Source organism: Pinus tabuliformis, chromosome X (assembly GCF_031772625.1).
Source record: "Pinus tabuliformis cultivar Carrire ecotype Pingquan chromosome X, CPIR1, whole genome shotgun sequence".
In the NCBI taxonomy this organism is placed as follows: Eukaryota; Viridiplantae; Streptophyta; class Pinopsida; order Pinales; family Pinaceae; genus Pinus; species Pinus tabuliformis.
In genome coordinates, this window is record NC_142308.1 from 547,326,778 (window position 1) to 547,352,469 (window position 25,692).

General features: G+C 42.4%; 1 protein-coding gene across 4 annotated transcripts in view; it reads right to left on the bottom strand.

The window, feature by feature from the left end:
* LOC149141166 (putative inactive purple acid phosphatase 27) overlaps nucleotides 1-25,692 on the bottom strand; it is a 421,526-nt gene that overhangs the window by 393,089 nt on the left and 2,745 nt on the right. For 2 of the 4 annotated variants that reach the window (XM_089447350.1, XM_089447351.1), the window contains exon 2: nucleotides 24,920-25,154. In XM_089447350.1, the coding sequence (XP_089303476.1) occupies nucleotides 24,920-25,154 (235 nt within the window). Of the gene's footprint in view, nucleotides 1-24,919; nucleotides 25,155-25,254; nucleotides 25,414-25,447; nucleotides 25,472-25,692 lie in introns of those variants that run through there. The other 2 variants (XM_089447353.1, XM_089447352.1) reach the window with 2 other exon arrangements.

Genomic DNA, 25,692 nt, shown 5'->3' on the forward strand with positions numbered 1-25,692 from the left:
AGACGCATGCATTCTCCAATACCCAGAAATCGTTTTGGGAGATTCCACCCGAAGACAGTTTTATTAAAATAATTAATTAATTTTAATGGGATCCTAAATCTAAACTTAGGAAATTAAAATAATTAATGGGTATTAATCTAAACTGTGGGTGAAACTTCTAGAAGAAGGCAGAGATCAAGTCAATATGATCCTAGCCATTGATTAGGATCTAATCTAGGTCGTTGATTGATCAATGAGAGGATTATAAGAAGAGGCTTGATGGGCACTTGGAGAACACTCCAAAGGCAAATACTTAGTTGCCCGAGTAAGATCGATTTTTCTCACTGGTCGAAGTTCGGCAAGAGAAAATCAAATCAGAGGGAGAGTTGCAGGTGGAAAAGAGAGTGAGGGTAATCAGCATCAGTCGGGTGCAAGGGAAGGAAGACACAGAGCAGAGAGAGGACAACACAGAAGCTGTGACGCAGGGAGAGACAGCACAGAAGCAGTTTGACGCTGGGACTGCGTGGGGCAGCTTTGACGTTGGGACTGCGTGGGAAAGTTGACGCTGGAACACAGTGAGACGTAGAGGGAAGAGGGGCACTTCTCCTGGATCATAAACTTGTTCGGAAACATCTGTATTTTTTCTCACATAGAATCCTATTCTATTTCGCTGGTTGTAACTTCTACATGAGAATTTTGCAGAAGAATAATATCTGCTTTACCGGTTTTCCCACATTGGGTTTTTCTGGGGACGATTTTCCAAAATAACTGTGTCATTGTGATTGTATTTATGCCAGTATTTTTCTCTGCATTTACCTTCTGCAGTATTTTAATTGTGAGGGCTGCAGTAGAATTTATTTCGATATTTGCCATAAGAACACTATGAATAACTTATTTCTGAGTTAATAATAGAAGAAATAATATTAATCACTGCAGTTGGATTTCTATTTAGAAATTTTCACACAATAAATAACCAAAAGAATAGAACTAGAAAGTGCACATCAGTACTAAACTATGCTATTGAGAAAAGAAATCTTCATGAACAACTCAGGCATTACCACACACAAGAAGAAGATAAAATACAAATCAAAGGACATGTTGAATGCCAGTGGTAGAACCAAAGAAACTTCCTCAAAAGAGATGCCTAGGAATATGATCAATAGCTTAAGGACTCATGTAAAGGATCAAGTTATCAACCATCCAAGTAAATGTCAATGAATGTTATGGAAACAAAAGAATTTGTGTGCCGAAGTTTGCAAGATAAATGCGAAATTCAATAAATCAAAGAAAATATTGGTAAAAGTTGGCTGGTCAGTAAGCAACTATAAAATCAATAAATCTTGGTGAAAATGATCTTTTACAAATACATGAGCATCAAGCTGAAGTTTGCACTCCCCTGATATCGTATATGTGATTTATTCATCGAACCAGTGACTCATCGAAACAATGACATGATAGTTATCTTCTCAATTATTATCTTTACAATAAGTTCAAAAACATTCAGAGACATGCCAATAGGGCCCCGGTTCACTACTAAGGTGGACTATTATGACCCTAACAGGGGTATATAAGGGATCAGATGTGTAAGTAACTAGTAGGTCATCACAGTAATGAGCCTACATGAGTAATGAGTGAGAACAAGTATACATACAGAGGTTGTTAGTGTCATTATTATACACATTGGAATATGATCATTGTACATTGATGTATTTGAGCTATTTGGAATATTTTTCCTAATGTCTTAGAATTATTGTGTAAATCGTGATGATAGTATTATTGGGAGTTGTCCACCACCTCTACATGGTGTGTATTCAATGTTTATCATGATACAATATTAGGTATTTGGATTATAACATTTGGTATCAAAATAATTGATTGTCAAATTGACACCTTCAAGGAGCAATAATGCTATTAGGGGGAATATATCATTAAGGGTCTGGAGATAAATTTATATGAAATATCAAGGAAAATGTGAACTAGCATACATTTGGACCTAAAATTCAGGAAAACTCAAAAAGAAAATGGAAATATTGGGCTAAATCAGAGATATTTGCAACATCAACATGAAGTACCCTTCACTATCAGCGCCATAACTTTTGATAGCGACATCTAATTTGAGTGTTGCTTGAATTTTTTATAAGACATCTGTGACTATATCTAATCAAAATGTTATCTTAATTGTAGAATAATCTAGGAAGTACAATGTGTACAAGCGAAGGTTCTTACCTGTTGACGGTGCTAGACCTGCCAACATTCAGGGGATCTCCCCAATATGAAGTCCCAACTAGACCTCACACTGTTTGGTGTAGAAGTCCCATCCGATACAATGGCCCAATTGCCATTATCTTAGAGATTTGCCTTAGCTCTTGTTGTTCAGCACATGAGAGTGTTATGCTTGTATCTTCAAAAAGCGAGGTGAGTATGCCTGGTGAGTGTGTAATGTAACTTGTGTTCGGGTTCTCTTACTGTAAAGGGAGAGAGTAAAGTGAGCCTCTAGATGAGAGGTAATAGTACCACCCAGGGAGACACACGCGAACCAACAAGGGTCTGTCCAGCATCCAGCGGAGTAGTCCACAGCAAATGCGACAGTCATTAAAACCAAAGTGCAAGGGAAAACACGTACACCATCCAGCAGAGTAGTCCACACGAAGGTGACGGTCGTTATAACTAATAAACAAGAATGGTTTGTCTAATGTCCAGCGGAGTAGTCCACACGGACGAGACAACAGTGATAAACAATACAACACATCTTCAACAATGTAAGTACTAAAATAACCAAAGTAGTTCAACTATCTTAGTACAGGTTAAGCAAACATGCATTACAAATGTTTAAAGAGTAGTCTTACAAACATCTACAAAACATGTGTGAAAACGTGCTAGCCTTAACAAGCTTCTGAATTAAGAAAAAGTCCCAAGACACATTTGTACACCATACATCACTAGTCCCAGTAGTGGGACATTGGAGCCACTCCTCGCTCCTCAAAGAACAGACTACAAACTCTCAAGGCTATGTGGGAGGAGCCAAGGTGAAAAGTCCTTGCTCATACAATGGGAGGGGTATATATAGCCAAGGGTGATGCTTGACCCTTGTGACTCTTGGACTACCCTCATGACCGTTCAACTTCCCATGACTTTTCAACTGACATGAATCTTCGACTTCTTGTGTGCGTCCATTGGACTTCACTTTACATTACATTCAGTTACAACGGATATGGCCCATAGTGGTGATGTGGCCGAGACAACTCATGACACTGCTGACATGTACTGGCTAACTGTGGTGTCCATGTCAAGTTGTTGCACTGCTGAGTGATGGATGTACTCTTGGTGTGCTTTGTCTTTTCCTCCGCATGGCATAGTGCTGCAGGCAAGGTTACTTGGGAGCAGGAGCGAAAACGGGGAGCAAGAGCAGGAGCGACATTTTCAAAAGCTCCTGGTTTGGGAGAAATTCGGGGAGCAATTTTTTATATATATATATATATATATATAGATGCATATATGCCAACAAAAGCATGTAGAATGATGAATTAGATATAAAAATCATTAAAAAAAAAAAAACATAGATTGAACCATATAACAACAATCATCTAGAAGTTATAATCTTCATCAACCACGTCCACAAGTTAGTAACATAGTAACATACAACATATTGAGTCTCGTGATTCATCAATCTTAAAGTTTCAAGATTTCAAAATTCAATATATAACATTTATCATCATTGATCACCAAAGTTGTACTTGTAAGCTAAGTGTAACCATTACACCAAATAATATCTAACATGAAATGAAATGTTATAAATGAAAATGAAATAAAACAACTTTCAACTTTCGCGAAGCATCATATTCATAATTCATTACTAATGGGTTATAATTGCCAACTTCAAACTTCAAATTCAAATTGTCATATATTTTTTACAAAAAATATCATAATAAATATGAAAGAGTCAATAGTTATAAAAACTACTAGATACTAGAAAAGACAAGTAAATCTATTATCTATTGTTAATGCTTGGGCCTCTTACCGCCACGAGAAATGTCTAGTTTTTTAGTCTTGTTGGAAAATCAGGATCTTTGTCATTAATATCACCCTCTAAGCATTAATATCTAGAGGTATCTTTGTCATTACCTCTGGATCTGTATAGGGATCTTTGTCATCAATATCACCCTCTAAGTATTAACATAAGATAGAAAAAGCATAACATGTCAAGTCAAGATTTTGTTTGAGTGATGCATACATTTTTAGGAGGGTCGTGATAGAGGAGTTCGACAACCAATGTCACTAACATCAAGGTACATAGAGGGATTGGTGTTCTCGATTAAATACGAGTTCCATACCCTAATACATGACAAAATCCAATGAAAACATTGCAATCCCCAATTCCTGAAATCTTGAAAAACTGATAAGTCTGCTAGATTTTGAATGAGATCTAAATTTCTACTTTCTCCATATGAAATAAAATGAGGTCGGAACCACTCTCAAACATCCTAAGTCATTTCATGGTAATGTTAAAAATTTAAGTTAAAGGATGAAAATGAAGATTAAGGAGAATGTCACGTTTACTTCAATTCACTGATGACAGGATGACATCAAATCCAAAACCTCCTAGTCTAGCATGATGCAATTGTTCTCATGTTCCAGGTGACAGGGAGGGAGGACAACTCCCTGAGACAGCGCAGAGCGCAGCTTAGGCTGGAATGAGGAATTCCGAGAGGACAACCTACACTATCGGGAAAAACTACGCAGTGATCATTAGGAGGCAAAATTGCATAGTGACGGTCACCAGTGTCAGTGTTGAAATTTCTAAGTCTAACCGTTAGAAATTTAGTCTGTATTCTCCTAGTTTATTTCTTCTACTTGTTAAATTCGAACAAGTTATTTAAAACATATAAATAACGAAATAAACACAATACAGTCTCAACATCTACAAATCATCAGCTGAAAGAAAACAAACACACAAGTGACAACGTTATTTTTGGACAAATGTCCCGGAAAAACCCAATGCGGGAAAACCGATGCAGTTATTCTGAGGGTTTATTATTATGCAGTATTTCCTTGAGTACAACTGAGTGCCAAACTGGCTCACCCGACAGAGAAAAACAACTGGCAGCAATACCTCTCTATTCAGAAACAGGTATTCAGAAAACATGTCCCACGAAACCCTCTCCAGCGACTCTGAAGCTCTGTGCTGGCCCTTCTGGCCTCTGCGTCAACCCCAAACCCCTCTGTGTCAGCCCTCTGAGGCACTGCGTAGCCTCTAGGACCCTCTGCATCACTCCAGCTGCTCTCTGCATGGATGACGCAGTCCCTCCGACTTCTGCACAGTCTCTGTTGGGCTCTGCGTGGCCTGCTCTAACTGTTGCTTCTCGCTCTCAGCCTCTGCTCTAGTCTCTTGGCACTTTCTCTGCCTCTTTGTCCAGTACTCACTGCCCCTCACTGTTGATCACTGATTCGACTTTGCTTAGCAACCCCGCTCTAGCAATTCGAATGACTGATCACTCTGGTGTGTCTTCCAACTGACCTTCAAGCCTCCTCTTATACTTTTCTTGTGGGTCCTTCAACAGCCGAGATTAAATCTCTAATCAAACGACTAAGATTAGATTTGGCTTGATCCATGACTTTTGGAACCTTCTAACCCAGTTTTATATTAATACCCATTAATATTTAATTTTTCCTAAGTTTAGACTTAGGAACTCTATTAAAAATATTAACTATTTTATTATCTCCCAAACCAGGTACAACCTGTCCAAACCATTTCTGGGTCTTGGAGATCTCATGTGCTTTAGCCTCTCCACCAATTTTCATGGTTAAAGCACATCCGATGCTACTCCAAATCAACACTCCCTCTTAGCGAGGACTATGCTCTAGTAATACTCCTCACTGAGCATTACTCTGATTATCTGGCACCAATACTTGTGTTGATGCTAGGCCTCCCCGCCCAATATCCTCTCCACTGCTACATCCTGTACTGCTACCCATGGCCTTGCCACTGCCACTGTTGCATCCGTACGACAGCTCCCTCTGCATCTGTGTTGTTGTTGGTCCGTCCTCCCAGCACTGCATCTGCACTGCAACCCCCTCTCATCATGCTGCATCGTGCTACTTCCAACTGCTACTGCACTGCAACTCAGTTGCTAAGAAGTAAGTAACTAATCCACCCAACTTCTGACATCCCTGTCGGGCTAGAAACACTCATGATGCTGAAGCTCCCTCTGCCGTTAACAAGTGCTCCCTCTACTGACCTTTGCGCTGCTGCAACAACTCCCTGCATCTCGCACCGTTGCAAACCTCTTTGTGCCATCCTGCACCATTGCAACACTCTCGTGCCTCTCACACTATTGTAGCCTACTAGCTTCGCGCTGCCCGGGGACTCCTGCACTGTAGCACTCTCTGCCACTTCATCCGCATCCGTCTCTACCCACATCCGCTAGTCCTGCTACTCTCTCTTGGGGCTCCTGTAGCAAGGTATAATCCAAGAGGTTGGGTACCTCAAGGATCCTACCCCTCATCGCATGTAGTCCTCTTGACTATAGCTCGATGTCTCCCCACCTCTTCTCTAGAGGTACATGAGCACTCATGGCACAATCGTCATCCTCCTCGACCTCATTCTCTGCCTTCGCTGGCGTCGCCTTAGAGTCAGATGTCTCTCCCTTGTTCTTCTTCCTCGGAAACTGGTTCGCATAATGACTCAGTTCCCCAAAGTGGAAGCACTTGACCTTGGAGAGGTCCTTCTTCTTCCTCTTCTCCTGCTTTTCCGCAGATGCCAGAGCTGCATCCTCTTCCTCTTCCTTCTTGATCCTGATCTCCTGATCTCCTGCTCAACTGCCTGATCTCCTCTTGGCGAAGAGTCGTCCACAAGTCTTCCCAATCTGGAAGATCCGCCCTGCCCAGTATACTCTGGACAAATGTCTCCCACTCCTCGAAGACTGCGTTAAGTGTGGTCCTCACCAACATCTCCTCATTCGGCGTGGCCCCTATGGAAGTCAGCCGATCCCAAATCTCCTTCAACCGACTGAGGAAGTGATCTATCTGCTCCCCCTTTTGTATCTGGTATGACCGCAGCTAATTCTCAAGTAACATCTTCCTCTGCACAGAAGTATGGTGGTACAATTTCTTCTGGGCGTCCCACATTTCCTTTGTCATCTCCTTCTTGGCAATATGTTGGACCACATGATTTTTGACCCAATCAAGGATGATGCACTTCGCCCTGCCCATTGCCTCCTCGAAATTTTCATTTTCAGTAGGGTCAACTCGGATCGCCATTGTTCCCAAGGCGAAGGCCTTGATGCGATGTGGATCCTGGCCTTCCAAACCACAAAGTTGGACGCCCCGTCTAGCCTGTCCTAATCCCTCAGCCCATTGTTGGCCATCTCTCTGCTCTTCTGTCGACTCCTCCGAGTCTCTCTACTTCCCTCCTGGAAGTCCTCTCTTCGACTCCTGCTGAGTCTCTCTACTTCCCGCCTGGAAGTTCTCTGTTGGACTCCCTCTGAGTCCCAATTTCCCTTCTGGAAATCCTTCTACCAATCTTCAAGTTGCTCCTCTCCGATCTTTTGTGCACCCGCAACACTGATCCGGATTTCTTGGCTAAAAATCCGCCTCGGTAGCAACTCCCTCTACCTTGGTTTTGCCCTGTTAGGTACTGTTCTGCCCACAATACCCCACCAGCTTCGCTCCCACAAACTACCCACAGCTTCCTATGCCCCAGCAACTGAAGGAATGAGCCTCTAAGCTCTGCGCAATCCCGGCACTGAAAAAATAGCTTCCTCAGCCAACTGCGTCAACCCTTCTGGTCTCTGCGTGAGCCTCTTTCTGCCCTCCTCAACCTTTGCACTGACCTTTCTCTAGCCCAGACTAATGACGCAGTCCCTCTGCGTCAACCCTTCCTCTATCGCTTCTACAAGGATCCGCTCGTGACAGCTGATTCTGCTGCAAATGCTCTGCTTAACTGATGCCTTCAGCTCTCCCGTGATCTGCAACCACGCTTTGATACCATGTTGAAATTTCTAAGTCTAACCAGTTAGAAATTTAATCTGTATTCTCCTGGTTTATTTCTTCTACTTGTTAAATTCGAACAAGTTATTTAAAACATATAAATAACGAAATAAACACAATACAGTCTCAACATCTATAGATCATCAGCTGAAAGAAAACAAACACACAAGTGACACCGTTATTTTTGGACAAATGTCCCCAGTAAAACCCAATGCGGGAAAACCGGTGCAACAATTCTGAGGGTTTATTATTATGCAATATTTCCTTGAGTACAATTGGGTGCCAAACTGGCTCACCCGACAAAGAAAAACAACTGTCAGTAATACCTCTCTATTCAAAAACAGGTATTCAGAAAACCTGTCCCACGAAACCCTCTCCATCGACTCTGAAGCTCTATGCTGGCCCTTCTAGCCTCTGCGTCAACCCCAAACCCCTTTGAGGCACTGCGCAGCCTCTGGGACCCTCTGCGTCACTCCAGCTGCTCTCTGCATGGATGACACAGTCCCTCTGGCCTCTATGCAGTCTCTGTCGGGCTCTGCGTGGCCTGCTCTGGCTGTTGCTTCTCGCTCTCTGCCTCTGCGTTGGTCTCTTGGCACTGTCTCTGCCTCTTTGTCCAGTACTCACTGCCCCTCACTGCTGATCACTGATTCGACTTTGCTTAGCAACCCCGCTCTAGCAAATCGAATGACTAATCACTCTAGTGTGTCTTCCAACTGACCCTCAAGCCTCCTCTTATACTTTTCCTGTTGGTCCTTCAACGACCGAGATTAAATCTCTAATCAACGGCTAAAATTATATTTGGCTTGATCCATGACTTTTGGAACCTTCTAACCCAATTTTATATTAATACCCATTAATATTTTATTTTTCCTATGTTTAGACTTAGGAACTCCATTAAAAATATTAATTATTTTAATATCTCCCAAATGGGTACAATCTATCCAAACCATTTCTGGGTCTTGGAGATCTCATGTGCTTTAGCCTCTCCACCAGTTTTCATGGCTAGAGCACATTCGATGCTACTCCAAATCAACAGTCAGCTGCAAGGTGGGACCCTGAGGGGGGCAGTTCTGCGCAATTTCTAGAGGGAAGACAGAACAGGGCTGCAAAGGGACAATTAGGCAGTTCTACATAGTTTCCAGAGGGAAGACAGAGCAAGGCTGCACAGGGACCTGCTGAGCCTGACTGTGCAGTCTTCGAGAATATTGCAAGACAGGTAGCAGAGGAACTGCTAGACATGTTTGCGTAGTTTCTGAAGGCAATGCAGAGCAAGGCAGCAAGGGTCAGCTGGGCACGTCTGCGCAATTTTGTAGAACAGTGCAGAGCAAGGCAGTAGAGGACCAACTGGGCATGTCTGCGCAGTTTTGGGGAACAGTGCAGACCCAGGTCTCAGAGCAATGCAGGCTTCCGACAAACAAGAAGGAGGCTTGATGATTGTGCTTGAGAAATGTGCAGTTCAGTTTGGACATGGAGGCAGTGTCTACGCAATTTTGAGAGGCAGACAAACTGCTCACCTCTGGGATTGCACAATGCAGCTGACCTGGAGGACAACCTCAAGCACTGCGCAGTTTTGGGCAGTAGAGCAGGGTCACTGAGGGTTGAGACTGTGCAGTGCAGCTCAGTCGGGGTCCGATGGAAGAGGGTTGTCTGATCGGACAGATTTTCAAGAAAATGGCTAAGTGTCGAAAGCAAGTGAACTTGTGTGGACTTGACATTGTGATCACACACTTAGCATACTTGACGACGAGACAACATAGACCACCATGACAACAAGACAAAACATGCCCTTGGTGAGACTGTCTTAGAGCTGAGAGCGATAAGCGTGACACTTGTGATAGACCTTTGGATGACTGTGACGACACTTGCGCGACAGTGCTTACAAGTTTGTGTGTGAGTACGACGGGTGTTCACATAGCGAAGATAACCCAAACACACAAAGACAAACCTTCAAACTCGCCAGAACAAGATCGCAAGCATGACAAAGCAATCAACATGTCAAAAGATGACCGCTGGTCAAACAAGCAAAAGTTGAAAAATACTTCACAAGAGCTCATGGGGTGAGCTCGAGTGTTTGCAACCATCAAAGGAAAAACCAAGGAAGGCTCCGAAATTTGGATGCAAGCCAAAATTTTGGAGGGTGTTGCAGCCGCTACAACACTTGGCAACACACTGGTTGAATACCAGCTTCTCTGTTTTGGTTCATTTTCAGCGCAGGCCTTGGCCTTTCGAGGAGTATTGATTCATTGTGCAGATCACTTCGGCTTCCCCACTTACCTCGCAGACAGACATGGTTCACCTTGTACTCACCGAGATGTCCGAGGGTAGACTTGTGTTTGTGTTGTCCGGTGGGCTGCTCTTGTCTTTGTTGCTCACGAACATACCTTTTGACATAGTTGTCTTCCCGAACTTGCTTTGAGTTTTCTGTGTTGAGTTGACCGGCAAATCAACTGCTTTGAGCAGATGTTGTCTTACTTTTTCTTTCGATATCTCAAACACAGTGGGGCCCCCTTGACTTCTCAAGTTGTATTGATTGTTTTGCTTTGGGGTCGGACAGTCGCTTGGAGGCTCCTTCTCGGTGGTCGTTTGCTGGGTAGTGCGAGCGCATTGCTACATGTTGATTACATGCCGAGCACTTGGAGATTCTTCATATGCAAGAGCGTCTTCTTCGTCTTCATCCTCAGGCTAAGCCTGTTCACTGGCCGTGAATTGGTCGATCAATTGTGTAGCCAGAGCGCTCATTCCTTGGTTCTAGCCTAGGCAAGTCTTCTCTGAGTGTCGTTCGTCATGGAACTTGCAGTAATGATCTGTCGCAATCGCATCCAGGTTGAGCACAAGGTTAGAACTTAGAGCTCTTCACAGATTTGGCCGAATGGCTACTGTTGTTCCCTGAAGTCATATTCTTCCTCTGCGCGAACTTGGGAGACCTACTACTGACGGTTGTCTCGCTCGTCCATTGTTTGAGTTCGAAAACTTCAGTTGTCAAGGATTTGACGAGACAAGTAAGGCTTTCAATTTCACTTGCTTCCTTTTCCTTTGCCTTACTCACAGTGGTCTGAGACCTCCTGCCCATGTCTTTGGAGTCCTTAGCTAATTCGTCATCTACAATGACTCCAATAGCGCGCAGGTCTTTCTCCACAGCAATTGCCTCTTGGCAAATTTTCCAATAGTGTTGGTTTCGCAGCTCGCTTGATGAACTACACAATGTTGGTCGGTAGTGCAGACGTGTAGTAGTCAATAGTGATGGAGTCATGAGGTTTGGTGTCTGCTATGAACTTGTTCAAGATACAGTTAAACCTCTGGTTGAAATATTTGACTTTTTCTTTCTGCTCCATCTTGAGACTACCCAACTCTTTTAGCAACATGGCGGGGGTTTTGTCTTCAACAAACTTCTCAAGGAAAATTCTCTTGAACACCCCCTAGTTCTGAATGGAGTTCACAGGAAGGTTGTGGTACCATACAGCTGCTCTACCATCCAAGGTACATGGAAACAGTCTACATGCAACATCATCATAACGTACCTCGAGTGTTTGCAGATGTAGGTAGAACATGTCTAAGTGATCTTCCGCCTTCATTGTCTTGTCAGGGTCATACTTTGTTAACAGCTTCTTTGTGTGTCTTGGCATCTTGTGCAAGACACCCGGGAGTGCCAATGGGCCCTGGGTCATCCATTCCATATTTTGGTCAACCATGTTGTCCTCTTCTTCGTCCTCCTCTTCTTCTGAATCTGACGGTTCTACCTCTGAATCTGTTGGTTCGTCTCCGCCTCTGCCTCCTCCGCTGCCTTCCCCTCCGCCTCCTACGTCGGAACCTGAGCCCAAGAGTAAGAGGTTGTCTTCTTCTCCCTCTTGGAAGACTGGAGGTTCCTCTTCATTTTCAACAGCTTCTGCCAACTCTTCAAGAGTGGCGAGGATTGCTTCTTCCACAGATGAGACTACCACTCCTGTGGGAGTAGTCTTTTGCTTCTTTTGTGAATAGGGAAGAGTGTGCACTCCTAGAATCAGTCCAACAGCTTTAGCAAATTGATGGGTGATGGGACGGACAGCGCAGATGTGCTGATACGAAATTTCTTGTTCGGGTCTGGGAGGTGAGGAATAACCAACTTCAGAGTTGCGTGTAGGGGAGAGGGAGTGCGTGTTACTGCCTTGACCAGATGATAGATGAGTGGGGTTGGTAGGACATTCAGCCATAAACTGTTGGCGGCCCTCCTTCTAGCGCCAGAAATGTTGACGGTGCTAGACCCGCCAACATTTAGGGGATCTCCCTAGTATGAAGTCCCAACTAGACCTCACATCGTTTGGTGTAGGAGTCCCATCCGGTACAATGGCCTGGTTTCCATTATCTTAGAGATTTGCCTTAGCTCTTGTTGTTCAGCACATGAGAGTGTTATGCTTGTATCTTCAAAAAGTGAGGTGAGTATGCCTGGTGAGTGCGTAATGTAACTTGTGTCCAAGTTCTCTTACTGTAAAGGGAGAGAGTAAAGTGAGCCTCTAGATGAGAGGTAATAGTACCACCCAGGGAGAGACACACGCGAACCAACAAGGGTTTGTCCAGCATCCAATGAAGTAGTCCACAATGGATGCGACAGTCGTTAAAACCAAAGTGCAAGGGAAAACACGTACACCATCCAGCAGAGTAGTCCACACGGAGGTGACGGTCATTATAACCAATAAACAAGAATGGTTTGTCTAATGTCCAACAGAGTAGTCCACACGGACGAGACAACAGTGATAAACAATACAACACATATTCAACAATGTAAGTACTAAAATAACCAAAGTAGTTCAACTATCTTAGTACAGGTTAAGCAAACATGCATTACAAATGTTTAAAGAGTAGTCTTACAAACATCTACAAAACATGTGTGAAAACGTGTTGGCCTTAACAGGCTTTTGAATTAAGCAAAAGTCCCAAGACACATATGTACACCATACATCACTAGTCCTAGTAGTGGGACATTGGAGCCACTCCTTGCTCCTCAAAGAACAGACTATAGACTCTCAAGGCTATGTGGGAGGAGCCAAGGTGAAAAGTCCTTGCTCATACAATGGGAGGGGTATATATAGCCAAGGGTGATGCTTGACCCTTGTGACTCTTGGACTACCCTCGTGACTATTCAACTTCCCATGACTTTTCAACTGACATGACTCTTTGACTTCTTGTGTGCGTCCATTGGACTTCACTTTACATTACATTCAGTTACAACGGATATGACCCATAGTGGTGATGTGGCCAAGACAACTCATGACACTGCTGACATGTATTGGCTGACTATGGTGTCCATGTCAAGTTGTTGCGCTGCTGAGTGATGGATGTACTCTTGGTGTGCTTTGTCTTTTCCTCCACATGGCATAGTGTTGTGGGGTCTTCGATGGTCTTGGTCTTACTTGATGGTTCAATGCATGTGTTCCTTTCGCTTGTTGCTTGATATGCTTGGTACGTCTATCCAGCTGCAAGCAAGTCTTCTAGCATGTGCACTCCTTCTTCATCCCATTCGTCGTCTCACCATGATCTATCAGTGTACCTGTTCCTGCAATTCACTCATGATGGGACGACATCAAATCCAAAACCTCCTAGTCTAGCATGATGCATTGTTCTCGTGTTCCGGGTGACATGGAGGGAGGACAACTCACTGAGACAGCGCAAAGCGCAGCTCAGGCTGGAATGAGGAATTTCGGGAGGACAGCCTGCATTGTCGGGAAAAACTGCGCAGTGATCACTGGGAGGCAGAATTGCGCAGTGATGGTCACCAGTGTCAGTCGCAAGGTGGGCCCCTAAGGGAGGTAGTTTTGCGCAGTTTCCAGAGGGAAGACAGAGCGAAGCTGCAAAGGGACAATTGGGCAGTTTTGCGCAGTTTCCAGAGCGAAGACAAAGCAAGGCTTTTGAGGGACCCGTTGAGCCTGACTGCGCAGTCTTCGAGAACAATGCAGGACAGGCAGCAAGGGAACTGTTAGACATGTCTGCGCAGTTTCTAAAGGCAGTGCAGAGCAAGGCAGCAAGGGTCAGCTGGGCATGTCTGCGCAATTTTGTAGAACAGTGCAAAGAAAGGCAGTAGAGGACCAGTTGGGCATGTCTGCACAATGTTGGGGAAGACTGCATACCCAGGTCTCAGAGCAGTGCAGGCTTCCGGCAGACAAGAAGGAGGCTTGATGACTGTGCTTGAGAAACGCGCAGTTCAGTTTGGACATGGAGGCAGTCTTTGTGCAATTCTGGGCAAACAGGCTGCTCACCTCCGAGATTGCGCAGTTCCGGGCAGCAGAGCAGGGTCACTAAGGGCTGAGACTACGCAGTGCAGCTCAGTCGGGGTCCGGTGGAAGAGGATTGTCCGGTCGAACAGATTTTCAGGAAAATGGTTGTGTCGAAAGCAAGTGAACTTGTGCGGACTTGACATTGTGATCATACACTTAGCATACTTGATGACGAGACAACATAGACCACCATGACAACAAGACAAAACATGCCCTCGGTGAGACTATCTTAGAGTTGAGAGCAACAAGTGCGACACTTGTGATAGACCTTCGGACGACTGTGACGACACTTGCACGACAGTGCTTACAACTTTGTGTGTGAGTATGATGGGTGTTCACATAGCGAAGACAACCCAAACACACAAAGACAAACCTTCAAACTCGCCAGAATAAGATCGCAAGCATGACAAAGCAATCAACATGCCGAAAGATGATCCTGGTCAAACAAGCAAAAGTTGAAAAAGACTTCACAAGAGCTCATGGGGTGAGCTTGAGTGTTTGCAACCATCAAAGGAAAAACCAAGGAAGGCTCCAAAATTTGGATGCAAGCCAAAATTTTGGAGGGTGTTGCAGCCGCTCCAACACTACCTAATCCAAAAATCTTTCTAAAACTACTAGGTTCAGTAAATTTCTCATGTCTAAAGATTCTAAAATCCAAATTCAGTGAGACCAGATTCATCTTAAAGTAGACATCTAAGTGTTACCAAATAAAATTTCAAATCAGTTGGTATGAAATTCTAGGAGATATGTTTTGCGCAAGTTAGAGTTCCTATCCACCGATCAAATCTTTCTAAAAGTAGAAAGGTACATTAAGTCTGGCATACCTAAAGAAACATGGATCAAAATTCAATGCTACCAATATGAAAGCAGAAATTCAGAAGTGTTACAACTTACAAGTTAAAACAAGTCATTTCATGTGAAATTCAACGAGATATATTCTATACAAATTTACTCTCCCATGAGAATCTAAAAAACAGTAGGGTTTGGAAAATTGTGCATAACACCATTTTGGAAGAAGTAAACTAACAAAAACCAGTTGCATTCAGAAGCTGTTAAATTATGGTATGTTCTATGCTTAGAGCAGTTTACTTATTTTTCTTCTTATTATCCACAGATTAGCAATCACATATACATTAAGTAAAGTGCAGATAGAACATTAAATGATCAACAGAAAACAAGCCAAGACAAGAAACACAAGATGTGGCGGCTAGCCAGGGACAAACCCCAATGCGGAGAAACCCTTTGATCAAATCTTCTTTTATCTTCAATAGTTCAGCAGAGAAATAGTACAAAATCTGAATTCTGTAATTTTATATCAGCAGCAACAAACCCTAGATCAGCGAAGTCAAACTTGGTCAAACTAGTTGAAATTGACCTCTAAAATACTTGGTCAATTTCCGGTCAACTTGTCCTCGAACAACCTGAAGAAACTACCCTTCAACAGCCCCAAAAGTACAGTCAATTTGCAGATTTCTGAAGTCAACTGCAGCCCTAAACTAGGGCAGTCAACACTAGTCAAACCAGAGGTCAGATCACCTCGATTTTCGTGCCAAAAATTGCGGCCTGCCTAGGAGAGGCAACCACACCCAATCCACACTTCTGGATGGTCAACGCTGGTCAAAGAGATGACTTGCTGTCCTAGCATCCTTCTTTCTGCGTCTTCCTTGCCCTAGGACGTCTTCCTTTCAGCCACACGTGTGAGAGAGAGAGAGGCTCCTTTTATGCGTAGGAGAGAGAGAGAAGATGAGTGAATTGAATTGTCCAAATGAGGAGAATGCTCCTTGTATTTATATGAAAACGTTGAGGATGAATAGACGTCACTGTTGGGCTTCTGAGCCTACATAAGTTTGCTGGCCGACCTTGACAATTTGTCCATAATCAAAATAAATTCATATCTCCATAAATACTTATCGGAATTGGATGATCTTTAGATCAATCCTACACCTCTCAATGAAAGGAATCTAGGAAAAATATCAAAAGCCATAAATAAGGTGATCCACATGGAGTTTGGCCCTCGTTGCCAATTTTAACACTCCCTCTCAACGAGGGAGAACTTCATCTACAATCTGTCGGACCGTCGCTGCTATCCATCCATCAAATGCACTGTCCTGTACAGCTTGACCCCACTCTACTCTACTCTGCTCTGCTCTGTTCTGCTCTGCTCAAACTCTGAAGAAGAAGAAATGATCGAGGATGTATCATACCATCCTCCACTGACCCGAAATCAGTCTCAGAGTGTGAAACATTCTCACTGATCCCAGATCAATGGAGGTCATCCTAGCATAGCGAGTACGGTAGATACAGCGATGCGTCCATCGATAGTACTACTATGGTCCCTATCCTCATTTCCCTGCTCATTGATCAGATGAGAGGTACTTCCCATGAGTCCCAGACTGCATGGGTAGGATGCCTCGATAGGAGAACTAATCATCCTGTCCACAGGAGAACGAATCATCCTGTCCAGTGGATGCCATGGAGAACTAATCATCCTAGCCTACAGAAGGAACTAATCATCTTGTTCCACAGTCGCCATAGAGAACGAATCATCCTGGCCCATAGGAGAACTAATCATCCTGTTCCATAGTCGCCACGGGGTGTCACAGGGGAAGGTTGAACCTTTACCCTGTACATAGTGCACCACCAGGGGATGGTGAGTCACCCTGTGGTCACATGTCGCTCCAAGAAGTACCCCGTGCCCCCCTGGAGCTCCCAGAGCTCAATACATCATACTCGACCCTCATAAGAGGGTCTCTGAACGACACCAAGTTGTTCTCGGAAAGTCAGGAATTTGACCTTTCCTAGGGGCTTTGTCAAAATGTCAGCGACCTGTTCATCTGTACCGATATGTTGGAGCCTTATTGCTTTTTGCTGCACCATATCTCGAATATAGTGGTACCTGATATCGATATGCTTGGAGCGATCATGAAATACGAGATTCTTCGATAAACGGATCCCGCTTTGGTTGTCACACAGAATCATAGTGGTATCCAATGTAAATCCAAACAGCTCACTGAAGAGCTTTCGCAACCAGACTGCCTCACAGGAGGCCATGCTAGCAGCAATGTACTCTGCCTCGGTGGTGCTCAAAGCCACCGACTTCTGCTTCCTGCTCATCCAGGATATCGAGGCAGATCCCAAAGAGAAACAGCACCTGGAAGTGCTCTTTCGGTCCACCACACTGCCTGCCCAATCAGCATCAGTATACCCAAGTAGTCTCACATCTCCGGCAGTGTATCTCAACCCATGAGTGATTGTGCCACGAAGATATCTCAACAGATTCTTGGCACCAATCCAATGTGAGTGGTGAGGTTCAACCATATGTTGACTCAATGTGTTGACTGCAAAGCATATATCCGAACGGGAGTTCACCAAGAACATTAATGCTCCGATGAGTTGACGATACTCAATAGCATTTCGTAAAACAGGTCTGGCAGCACTACCGCTTAACTTCTTGAAGTCAAGCTCCATCGAGGTAGTTACGGGCTTGCAGTCCACCATGCCGAATCTCTCCAATATCTTCACCACATATTTTCCTTGAGATAGGAAAATCTCCCCTGGTTTCTGCCAGACTTCCAGTCCTAGGAAATAGTGCATAAGTCTTAGGTCTTTCATCTCGAACTCAGAAGCCAGCTCCCTCTTACATTCGTGAATGAGAGAGTCTGCACCTGTTAGAAAGAGGTCGTCAACATATAGCACCAGTATGAGAGGCTTGTCATCTATAACCTTAAAGTAAAGGTTAGGGTCAGCTTCACTCCTAGTGAATCCCAGCTTCATCAAGTAGCTATCGATCCTCTCATACCATGCTCGGGGTGCTTGCTTTAGCCCATAGAGGGCCTTCTTCAACCTGCACACATGAGATTCTCGATCATAAATCTCAAATCCTTTGGGTTGCTCCACATAGACCTCTTTGATCAAACCATGTAAGAACACAGTCTTGACATCCATCTGATGTAGGTTCCATCCTTGCGAAGCAGCAAGGGCTATGATCGAGCGGATGGTGGTATATCGGGCAACAGGTGCAAATATCTCGTCATAGTCTATACCTTCCTTCTGGGAGAAGCCACGAGCGACAAAACGAGCCTTATACTTTTCCGCACTTCCATCAACTGCATGCTTTATCTTGTAAAGCCATTTTGAAGTGACAATTGCTTTGTCCTAGGGTCTGGGGACCACATCCCAAACATCGTTTTTCATAATGGACTCATATTCCTCGGTCATAGCATCCTTCCATACTTGATGCTTGATGGCATCTGTGAATGACGAAGGCTCATTTTGGATGATCGTGCTCATGATGGTCAGGTATCCCTAATACCTGTTCGGCTTCTTACTTTCACGGAAGGTTCCTCGGGGTGCAATGTGTCCTTCAGCATCGTCAAGTGTCCCCCTAAGCCATGAAGGCCTCTTCATGGAAGAGGAAGGCTCTTGCGAAGGAGGATCAATAGGATCCATAGGTTCTTCCACATCGCGCATCGTCTCATCTTCCTTTTCCTTCGATTCCCCGGTCTCAGCTTCTTTAGATCCCCTTAAAGTAGGAAGATTGTCTACTTTGCTAAGAGCCATATCTTCGCCAAAGGTGACATCATGACTAATCTCGACTTCCCTTTGACCAGCGACATAGATTCTATAGCCCTTAGTATTTTCGCTATAGCCCACGAAGATTCCTTTCTTTCCAGATGCACCCAATTTATTCCTTTTCTCTTTCGGCACATGAAAATATACAGGGCTTCCAAAAATTCTAAAATGAGATACGTCAGGTTTCTTACCGGTGAACATTTCTTCGGGAGTCTTGGAACCCAATGCTTGATGAGGGCATCGGTTTTGTACATATACAGCGGTATTTGCAACTTCGGCCCATAAAAACTTCGGAAGTCTTTGATCATGGAGCATAGCACGAACAACTTCCACAATTGTACGATTCTTCCTTTCCGCCACACCATTCTGCTCAGGAGTATATGGTGTAGTAGTCTCCCTCTTAATGCCAGCCTCTTTGCAAAAGTCATGAAACTCATTGGATTCATATTCAATCCCATTATCAGTCCTTAAGATCTTGATCTTCTTTTCGGTTTGATTCTCGATCAAGGCTTTGAAGTGCCGAAACCAGGAGAACACTTCATCCTTCTTTTTCAAGAAGTATATCCAAGTCTTGCAAGAATAATCATCTGTAAAAGTGAGGTAATATAAATATCCTCCCAAGGAGTTCACAGGCATCATACCAGATATGTCTGAGTGAACCAACTGCAATATATCGAAGGTCTTGCTTTGGCTTGAGGGGAATGGTCCCCTTTTGAGCTTTCCTTCGGCACATCCTGGACATACACCTTCTTGCTCTAATCTGAACTTGGGCATCCCGGTCACCATTTTTCTTACATCGGGTAGAGCTTTATAATGAAGGTGAGCAAACCTCCGATGCCATAGTTCGGACTGAAGAGATGTGTCACAAGACATGACACCCAGCGGACTTCCTCCAACCTGATATAATGAATCAACTCGAAACCCAAGAGTAAAAGCATCTTTAAAGTTCTTTTTCCATACACGTACCTTGCCATCACTGAAGGCCACCTTGTAGCCTTTGTCTTCCATTGCCGAAATGGACACCAGGTTCTTTTTGAGATCAGGTACATATAATACATCTTGTAAGTGGATGGTATTACCCTAATTCAATTGAAGAGTGACATTTCCTACGCCTTTCACGGGATATTTTGAATTATCTCCAAGAACAATTTCCAAGTTGGATTCCTTCTCTATCAGATTATAGAGAGCTTCTCTGTAACCAGTGAAGTGCCTTGAGGCACCACTATCAATAAGCCAATTTCCTAGCGAGTCCAGGGGAGCAGTAGTAGATACTAGATAGGGCTGCTGGTAGATAGTATTCATCTTGCTTATTGTTAACAGTGTTAGATTCATACCTGGAATTTCTTGCCTTCTTGAATGGTTGTCCTCTTCCTTGATTTCTGGCACTTCTTCTACCTCTGCCATTTGACCTACCATTCCTTTGGTTGCCTTGAGAGGGATTTTGATCATCGTCCCGGTGTGAGTCCCTTTTATCAGGGCACTCCCTTGCATAGTGACCCGTTTTATTGCAATTGTAACATCATCCTTTTCTTCCACCCTTTGGTCCAGCCTTTCCTTTGAATTTAGCCCTGGAATTGTTTCTTCTTTTAGTATGAGAAGAAAAGGCAAAGGGATGACCTTTAAGTATGGGCATTTCTTGCTCTTCCATCCTCGTTTCTTCTTGAATGCATCTGGCCATTAATTCCTCAAATCCAGGAATTACGTTATTGTTGAGAAGAGTAGTCCTGAATATATACCATTCAGATGGCAGTCCTCCAAGAGTTGTGAGTGTCATTTCCCTGTCAGGAATTACTTCCCCAATAGATAGGAGATCGTTCTTGATCTCGATGATCCTTAAGAAATATGCTTGCATACTCTCATCTTTGCCCTTCTTAATTTCCTTCAGCTTATTTCTAAGAAACAAGACTTGATTTGCATCATTAACTTTAAATAAACTCACCAGTCTATCGTAGATTTCCTTGGAGGTGTTCAGCTCGGAAACATAGGCCACCAAGCGCTTGTCGATAGAGTCTTGGATGATCTTCCTTGCTTTGACTTCTCCCTTGGTCCATTTGTTCCTAGCAGCAGCGAATGCATTTGATGGAGGCTCAACAATCCCGCCTCTCACATGGTCCAACACTTCCTGCTCTTCTAATGTTAGATCGAGAGACATCTTCCATCCGTGATAGTCAGACTTCTCACGGAGTTTGTCTTCAGCAGGGAAGTGTGTTGAGGACCCCATGATTTCTTTAAGATAGCCTTGCCAACCTTCTCTTCGGTGATTGCTCTTGTTCTTGCTCTTGCTTGGGCTTTGCCTTCACCTCAGCGCTGATACCATGTTAAATTATGGTATGTTCTATGCTTAGAGCAGTTTACTTATTTTTCTTCTTATTATCCACAGATTAGCAATCACATATACATTAAGTAAAGTGCAGATGGAACATTAAATGATCAACAGAAAACAAGCCAAGACAAGGGACACAAGATGTGGTGGCTAGCCAAGGACAAACCCCAATGCGGAGAAACCCTTTGATCAAATCTTCTTTTATCTTCAATAGTTCAGCAGAGAGAAATAGTACAAAATCTGAATTCGGCAATTTTATATCAGCAGCAGCAAACCCTAGATCAACAAAGTCAAACTTGGTCAAACTGATTGATATTGACCTCTAAAATACTTGGTCAATTTCCGGTCAACTTGTCCTCGAACAACCTGAAGAAACAGCCCTTGAACAGCGCCAAAAGTACAGTCAATTTGCATATTTTTGAATTCAACTGCAGCCCTAAACTAGGGCAGTCAACACCGGTCAAACTAGAGGTCAGATCACCTTGATTTTCATGCCAAAAATTGCGTCCTGCCTAAGAGAAGCAACCACACCCAATCCGCACTTCTGGATGGTCAACGCTGGTCAACGCTAGTCAAAGAGATGACCTGCTGTCCTAGTGTCCTCCTTTCTGCGTCTTCCTTGCCCTAAGATGTCTTCCTTTCAGCCACATGTGTGAGAGAGAGAGAGGCTCCTTTTATGCGTAGGAGAGAGAGAGAGAAGATGAGTGAATTGAATTGTCCAAATGAGGAGAATGCTCCTTGTATTTATATGCAAACGTTGAGGATGAATAGACGTGACTGTTGGGCTTCTGAGCCTACATAAGTTTGTTGGCCAACCTTGACAAAAATAAATTCATATTTCCATAAATACTTATCGGAATCGGATGATCTTTAGATCAATCCTACACCTCTCAGTGAGAGGAATCTAGGAAAAATATCAGAAGCCATAAATAAGGTGATCCACATGGAGTTTGGCCCTAGTTGCCAACTTTAACAGAAAGAGACATTTCAAGTTGTACAAGTTGAAATTTAAGCGATATTGGATTAGAAATCTCAAAGATATAGCAAATCTAAGTTTGGTATGTAGACCGCTCCCCACAAGAAGGACATGGCATAACTTTTGACTGGAATATCCAGACTCCAATTTAGGTTATTCAAGAGGCATTCGGAGGAAATAGAAGTATATATATATATATATTAAAAATTGGACAACTATTGTAAAAATATTGGATTTGGAGGTTAGGGATCTCGAAAAAGAACCCTATGACTCCAATTTAGGTTATTCAAGAGGCATTTGGAGGAAATAGAAGATATATATATATATATTAAAAATTGGACCACTGTTGTAGAGATATTGGATTTGGAGGTTAAGGATCTTGAAAAAGAACCCTATGACTCCAATTTAGGTTATTCAAGACGCATTCAGAGGAAATATATATATATATATATATTAAAATTGGACAACTATTGTAGAGATATTAAGAAGATATACTTAACAGGGGAACCAAATGGTGTGTATATATATGTGTGTGTGTGTGTGTGTGTGTGTGTGTGAGGTTCAAATCTCTCTGATTTACCATGTGGACCGTGCGTGGGTGTGTGTATGGATTCACCTAGAGGTTATAGCGGTAGCGGTCAAAATCAACCGCATGTCATGTGAGTACGAGCTTGGCCTAGTTGTTGATTCCTGTAAATACAAAGAAAAAGAAAAAATGTCCTTTTCATCTAATTGGAAGGAATTTATTTGTTCATGGTGATGTAAGAGGAAAGCTTCTAGTTTGTGATTTTCTTTTGACATTAAAAGGAAGGCTCAAACTTTCGATAATGAATTCAAATAGGAAGGATTAGATAGATGGTCAAAAGACATAAATGAAGCTAATGAAGTATGAAAATATTATTCAAAGAAATTTAGAGATAAAAATCATTCAAAGAAATTTAGAGGAGATAAAAATCGAATTGCATGAAGGAAAGTAAAGATAATAATGTGGAAGTATCCAAATTGCAAAAGGACAAAGACAAGTTAAAAGAAAAACTTACGAAGAAAGATGATTAGTTTTCCATATTGTAGGCCCTTAATCAGGTGCTTATTAGGGAGACAAAGAGATTAAAAGAAGGAAAAATTGGCAAGAGGACAACGATGCAAAGGATAAAGTGAAAAGGAAAAGAAAAGAAATAAAGTTTATGTAGTTATCATTAAACCTTTCTTAGTGATGTTAAGAATGTAAAACAACCTCTCCAGGAGGCAAAATCAAAGATTATAGATAGAAGAGATAACAGAAAGAGTTGAAGACGAAATCTGTTAGAAAGCTAAAGAAGTCATAAATAACAACGAAGTCAAATTAAAAATGCAAACAAAAATTGAACAAACACAAAGGAAATTGATGGATAGCATTACCCTTCACCATAAGAAGTAGAAGGAAGCGAAGATACAAGGTCATTAGAGGATATACCCGAAGAAGTTGAAATTTAGCTAGAGGAGGTAAAAGTTAAATTTGGAAACATGACGAAAATATTTGACAACAATCTCTCTCAAACAAACACTGTCCGAATTCAAGCACAAAGGCTAGAATGTTTTACACTACTAGAAGGAAGACAAATGCACAGTGGATAGAACATGACTGATAACCATAAAAAATGGAACAATATTGACAGCCTCATTAGCAAGAAAGTCTACAAGAAAGTACAGAACAACAATCTCACTTCCAAACAGAAGACAGCAAAATTAAAATCATTCATGTGGAACTAGTAATTGAGAGAATTATGCAATAAGACCAGGACATAAAACAAATTTATGCGGTAAGACCAACACATACAACAAATTGACAAAGTTACAACAATGCATTGAATAAAATGAAAAGAAACCATGCAACAGCAAACTATCAAGTATCTTCACAAGTAAGTCAAATATGGATGGATGAATCTAATCAATAATCACATCAAAAAAGCAAAAATATAAAAAATCATATTACTTGGTTTCATTCTATGTAAAATCCTTAACCACAAAGCTTTGAAGACAAAGCTTTTCGAAAGAATATTATGCTATGACCTAACGATAGTATATAAGGGGTTACATTTAAAAGTAAATAGTAAATTAACCTGAGAGGGGGTCTACATGAATAATGAGTGACAACACATAAATATAGAGGTTAATACAGTCACGATTATACACATTGGCAAATGAACACTGCACATGGATGCATTTGGGCTATTTGGGAGTTCCAATATGTTGGAGTTATTTTATAACACATGACTGCAAAAGCGAACCTAGGTGCACCGTACATGTCAGGTGAATAAGATGTGCCATGTCCATTCACATATAATTCTTATAAATAAAAAAATTGAGGTTTACAATTATTAAAAGAAATTGGAAATAGAAAAAATCCCATGTTCATTTCCATAATGTTACATACACTGGCATAAATCCATCTTAATCCGTGGTCTTTTAAACACAGATAAATTTGCACCTAAAAGTCGTTTTGATCCCGTGCATGTTTAAGGCATCCGGAATAAGATGAATGTATGCAAGTAATAATATCCATGGGAGCCTCCGCATCTACATTACCTTTATTTCAGGTTTATCATATGGTATAGAGTATTTGACAAAGGACGGAGTATCAAGTCGTCGAGCATAGTTTCTTTGTTGCTATGGTCTGCCCTACCCCCACCTTAATGGCATGCTTTAAGAAAGAGATGAGATTGGTGGAATATTTACCCCTACAAACTGGCGCCTAAGCTGAACGACGTTTGTGTTATCCAGTGTGCCCCCAATCGTAAGGTGTGTTTCTAGAAAGGTATTCAATGTTGACACAGAGAGGTAGAAAGAATAGAATAATACCTGAACACCAAGAACACTGGGACTGGCTGCGATATGAGCAGAGCTGTCTATTTCAACAGAGGCCTTATCAAGTTGAATTTGTGCAAATGGGTGATCATTGTGGGCCCTAAATTCATGAATGTACTCTGCCTCCAACCCTGACAAGAGTAAGCTCAGCAGTCCAGCAACTACCCACCACATATTCCCCATTGTAACCTGCACCTCCTGTCTTCCAGCACTCTGCGAATTCCGTTCCCTGAATGCAAAGAACAGCTATGAAGATCAACCACAGAAGAAGCCATTTACTCACTACCTAATACAAATTCAAAATCAGAATTTTACTGCAAATTTTGAACCTGGCATCGTTTGAATCGTAAAACGCAAATGCTCATAGATTCCAAATGTTATTAAAATGCCGAACTCTAACATGTCAAGCTCACGCGTGACCAGGTCCATGCCAAGCCGGTTAATGAACAGACATCAAATTCAACATGGCAGTGACACTCAAGATATTCAAATTTTATAGTCTTCTGGGTTTATAGAAATTACTCAAATTTTTGCTACACACTATCACCAGAATAGAATTAAGCTGGCTAGCTATCAAGTAGTGGAGAGCTAATTAAACCCACTAGGTACCACTATAATATATCAAGATTTTTATAATTTTAAATTAAAATATATGAAATAAATCAACTAAAATGTGTACTGACGCTTAAACCACGGCTGTATTAAGATTTTTATAATTTTAAATATAATGTATGAAATAAATCAACTAAAATGTATATTAACTCAGT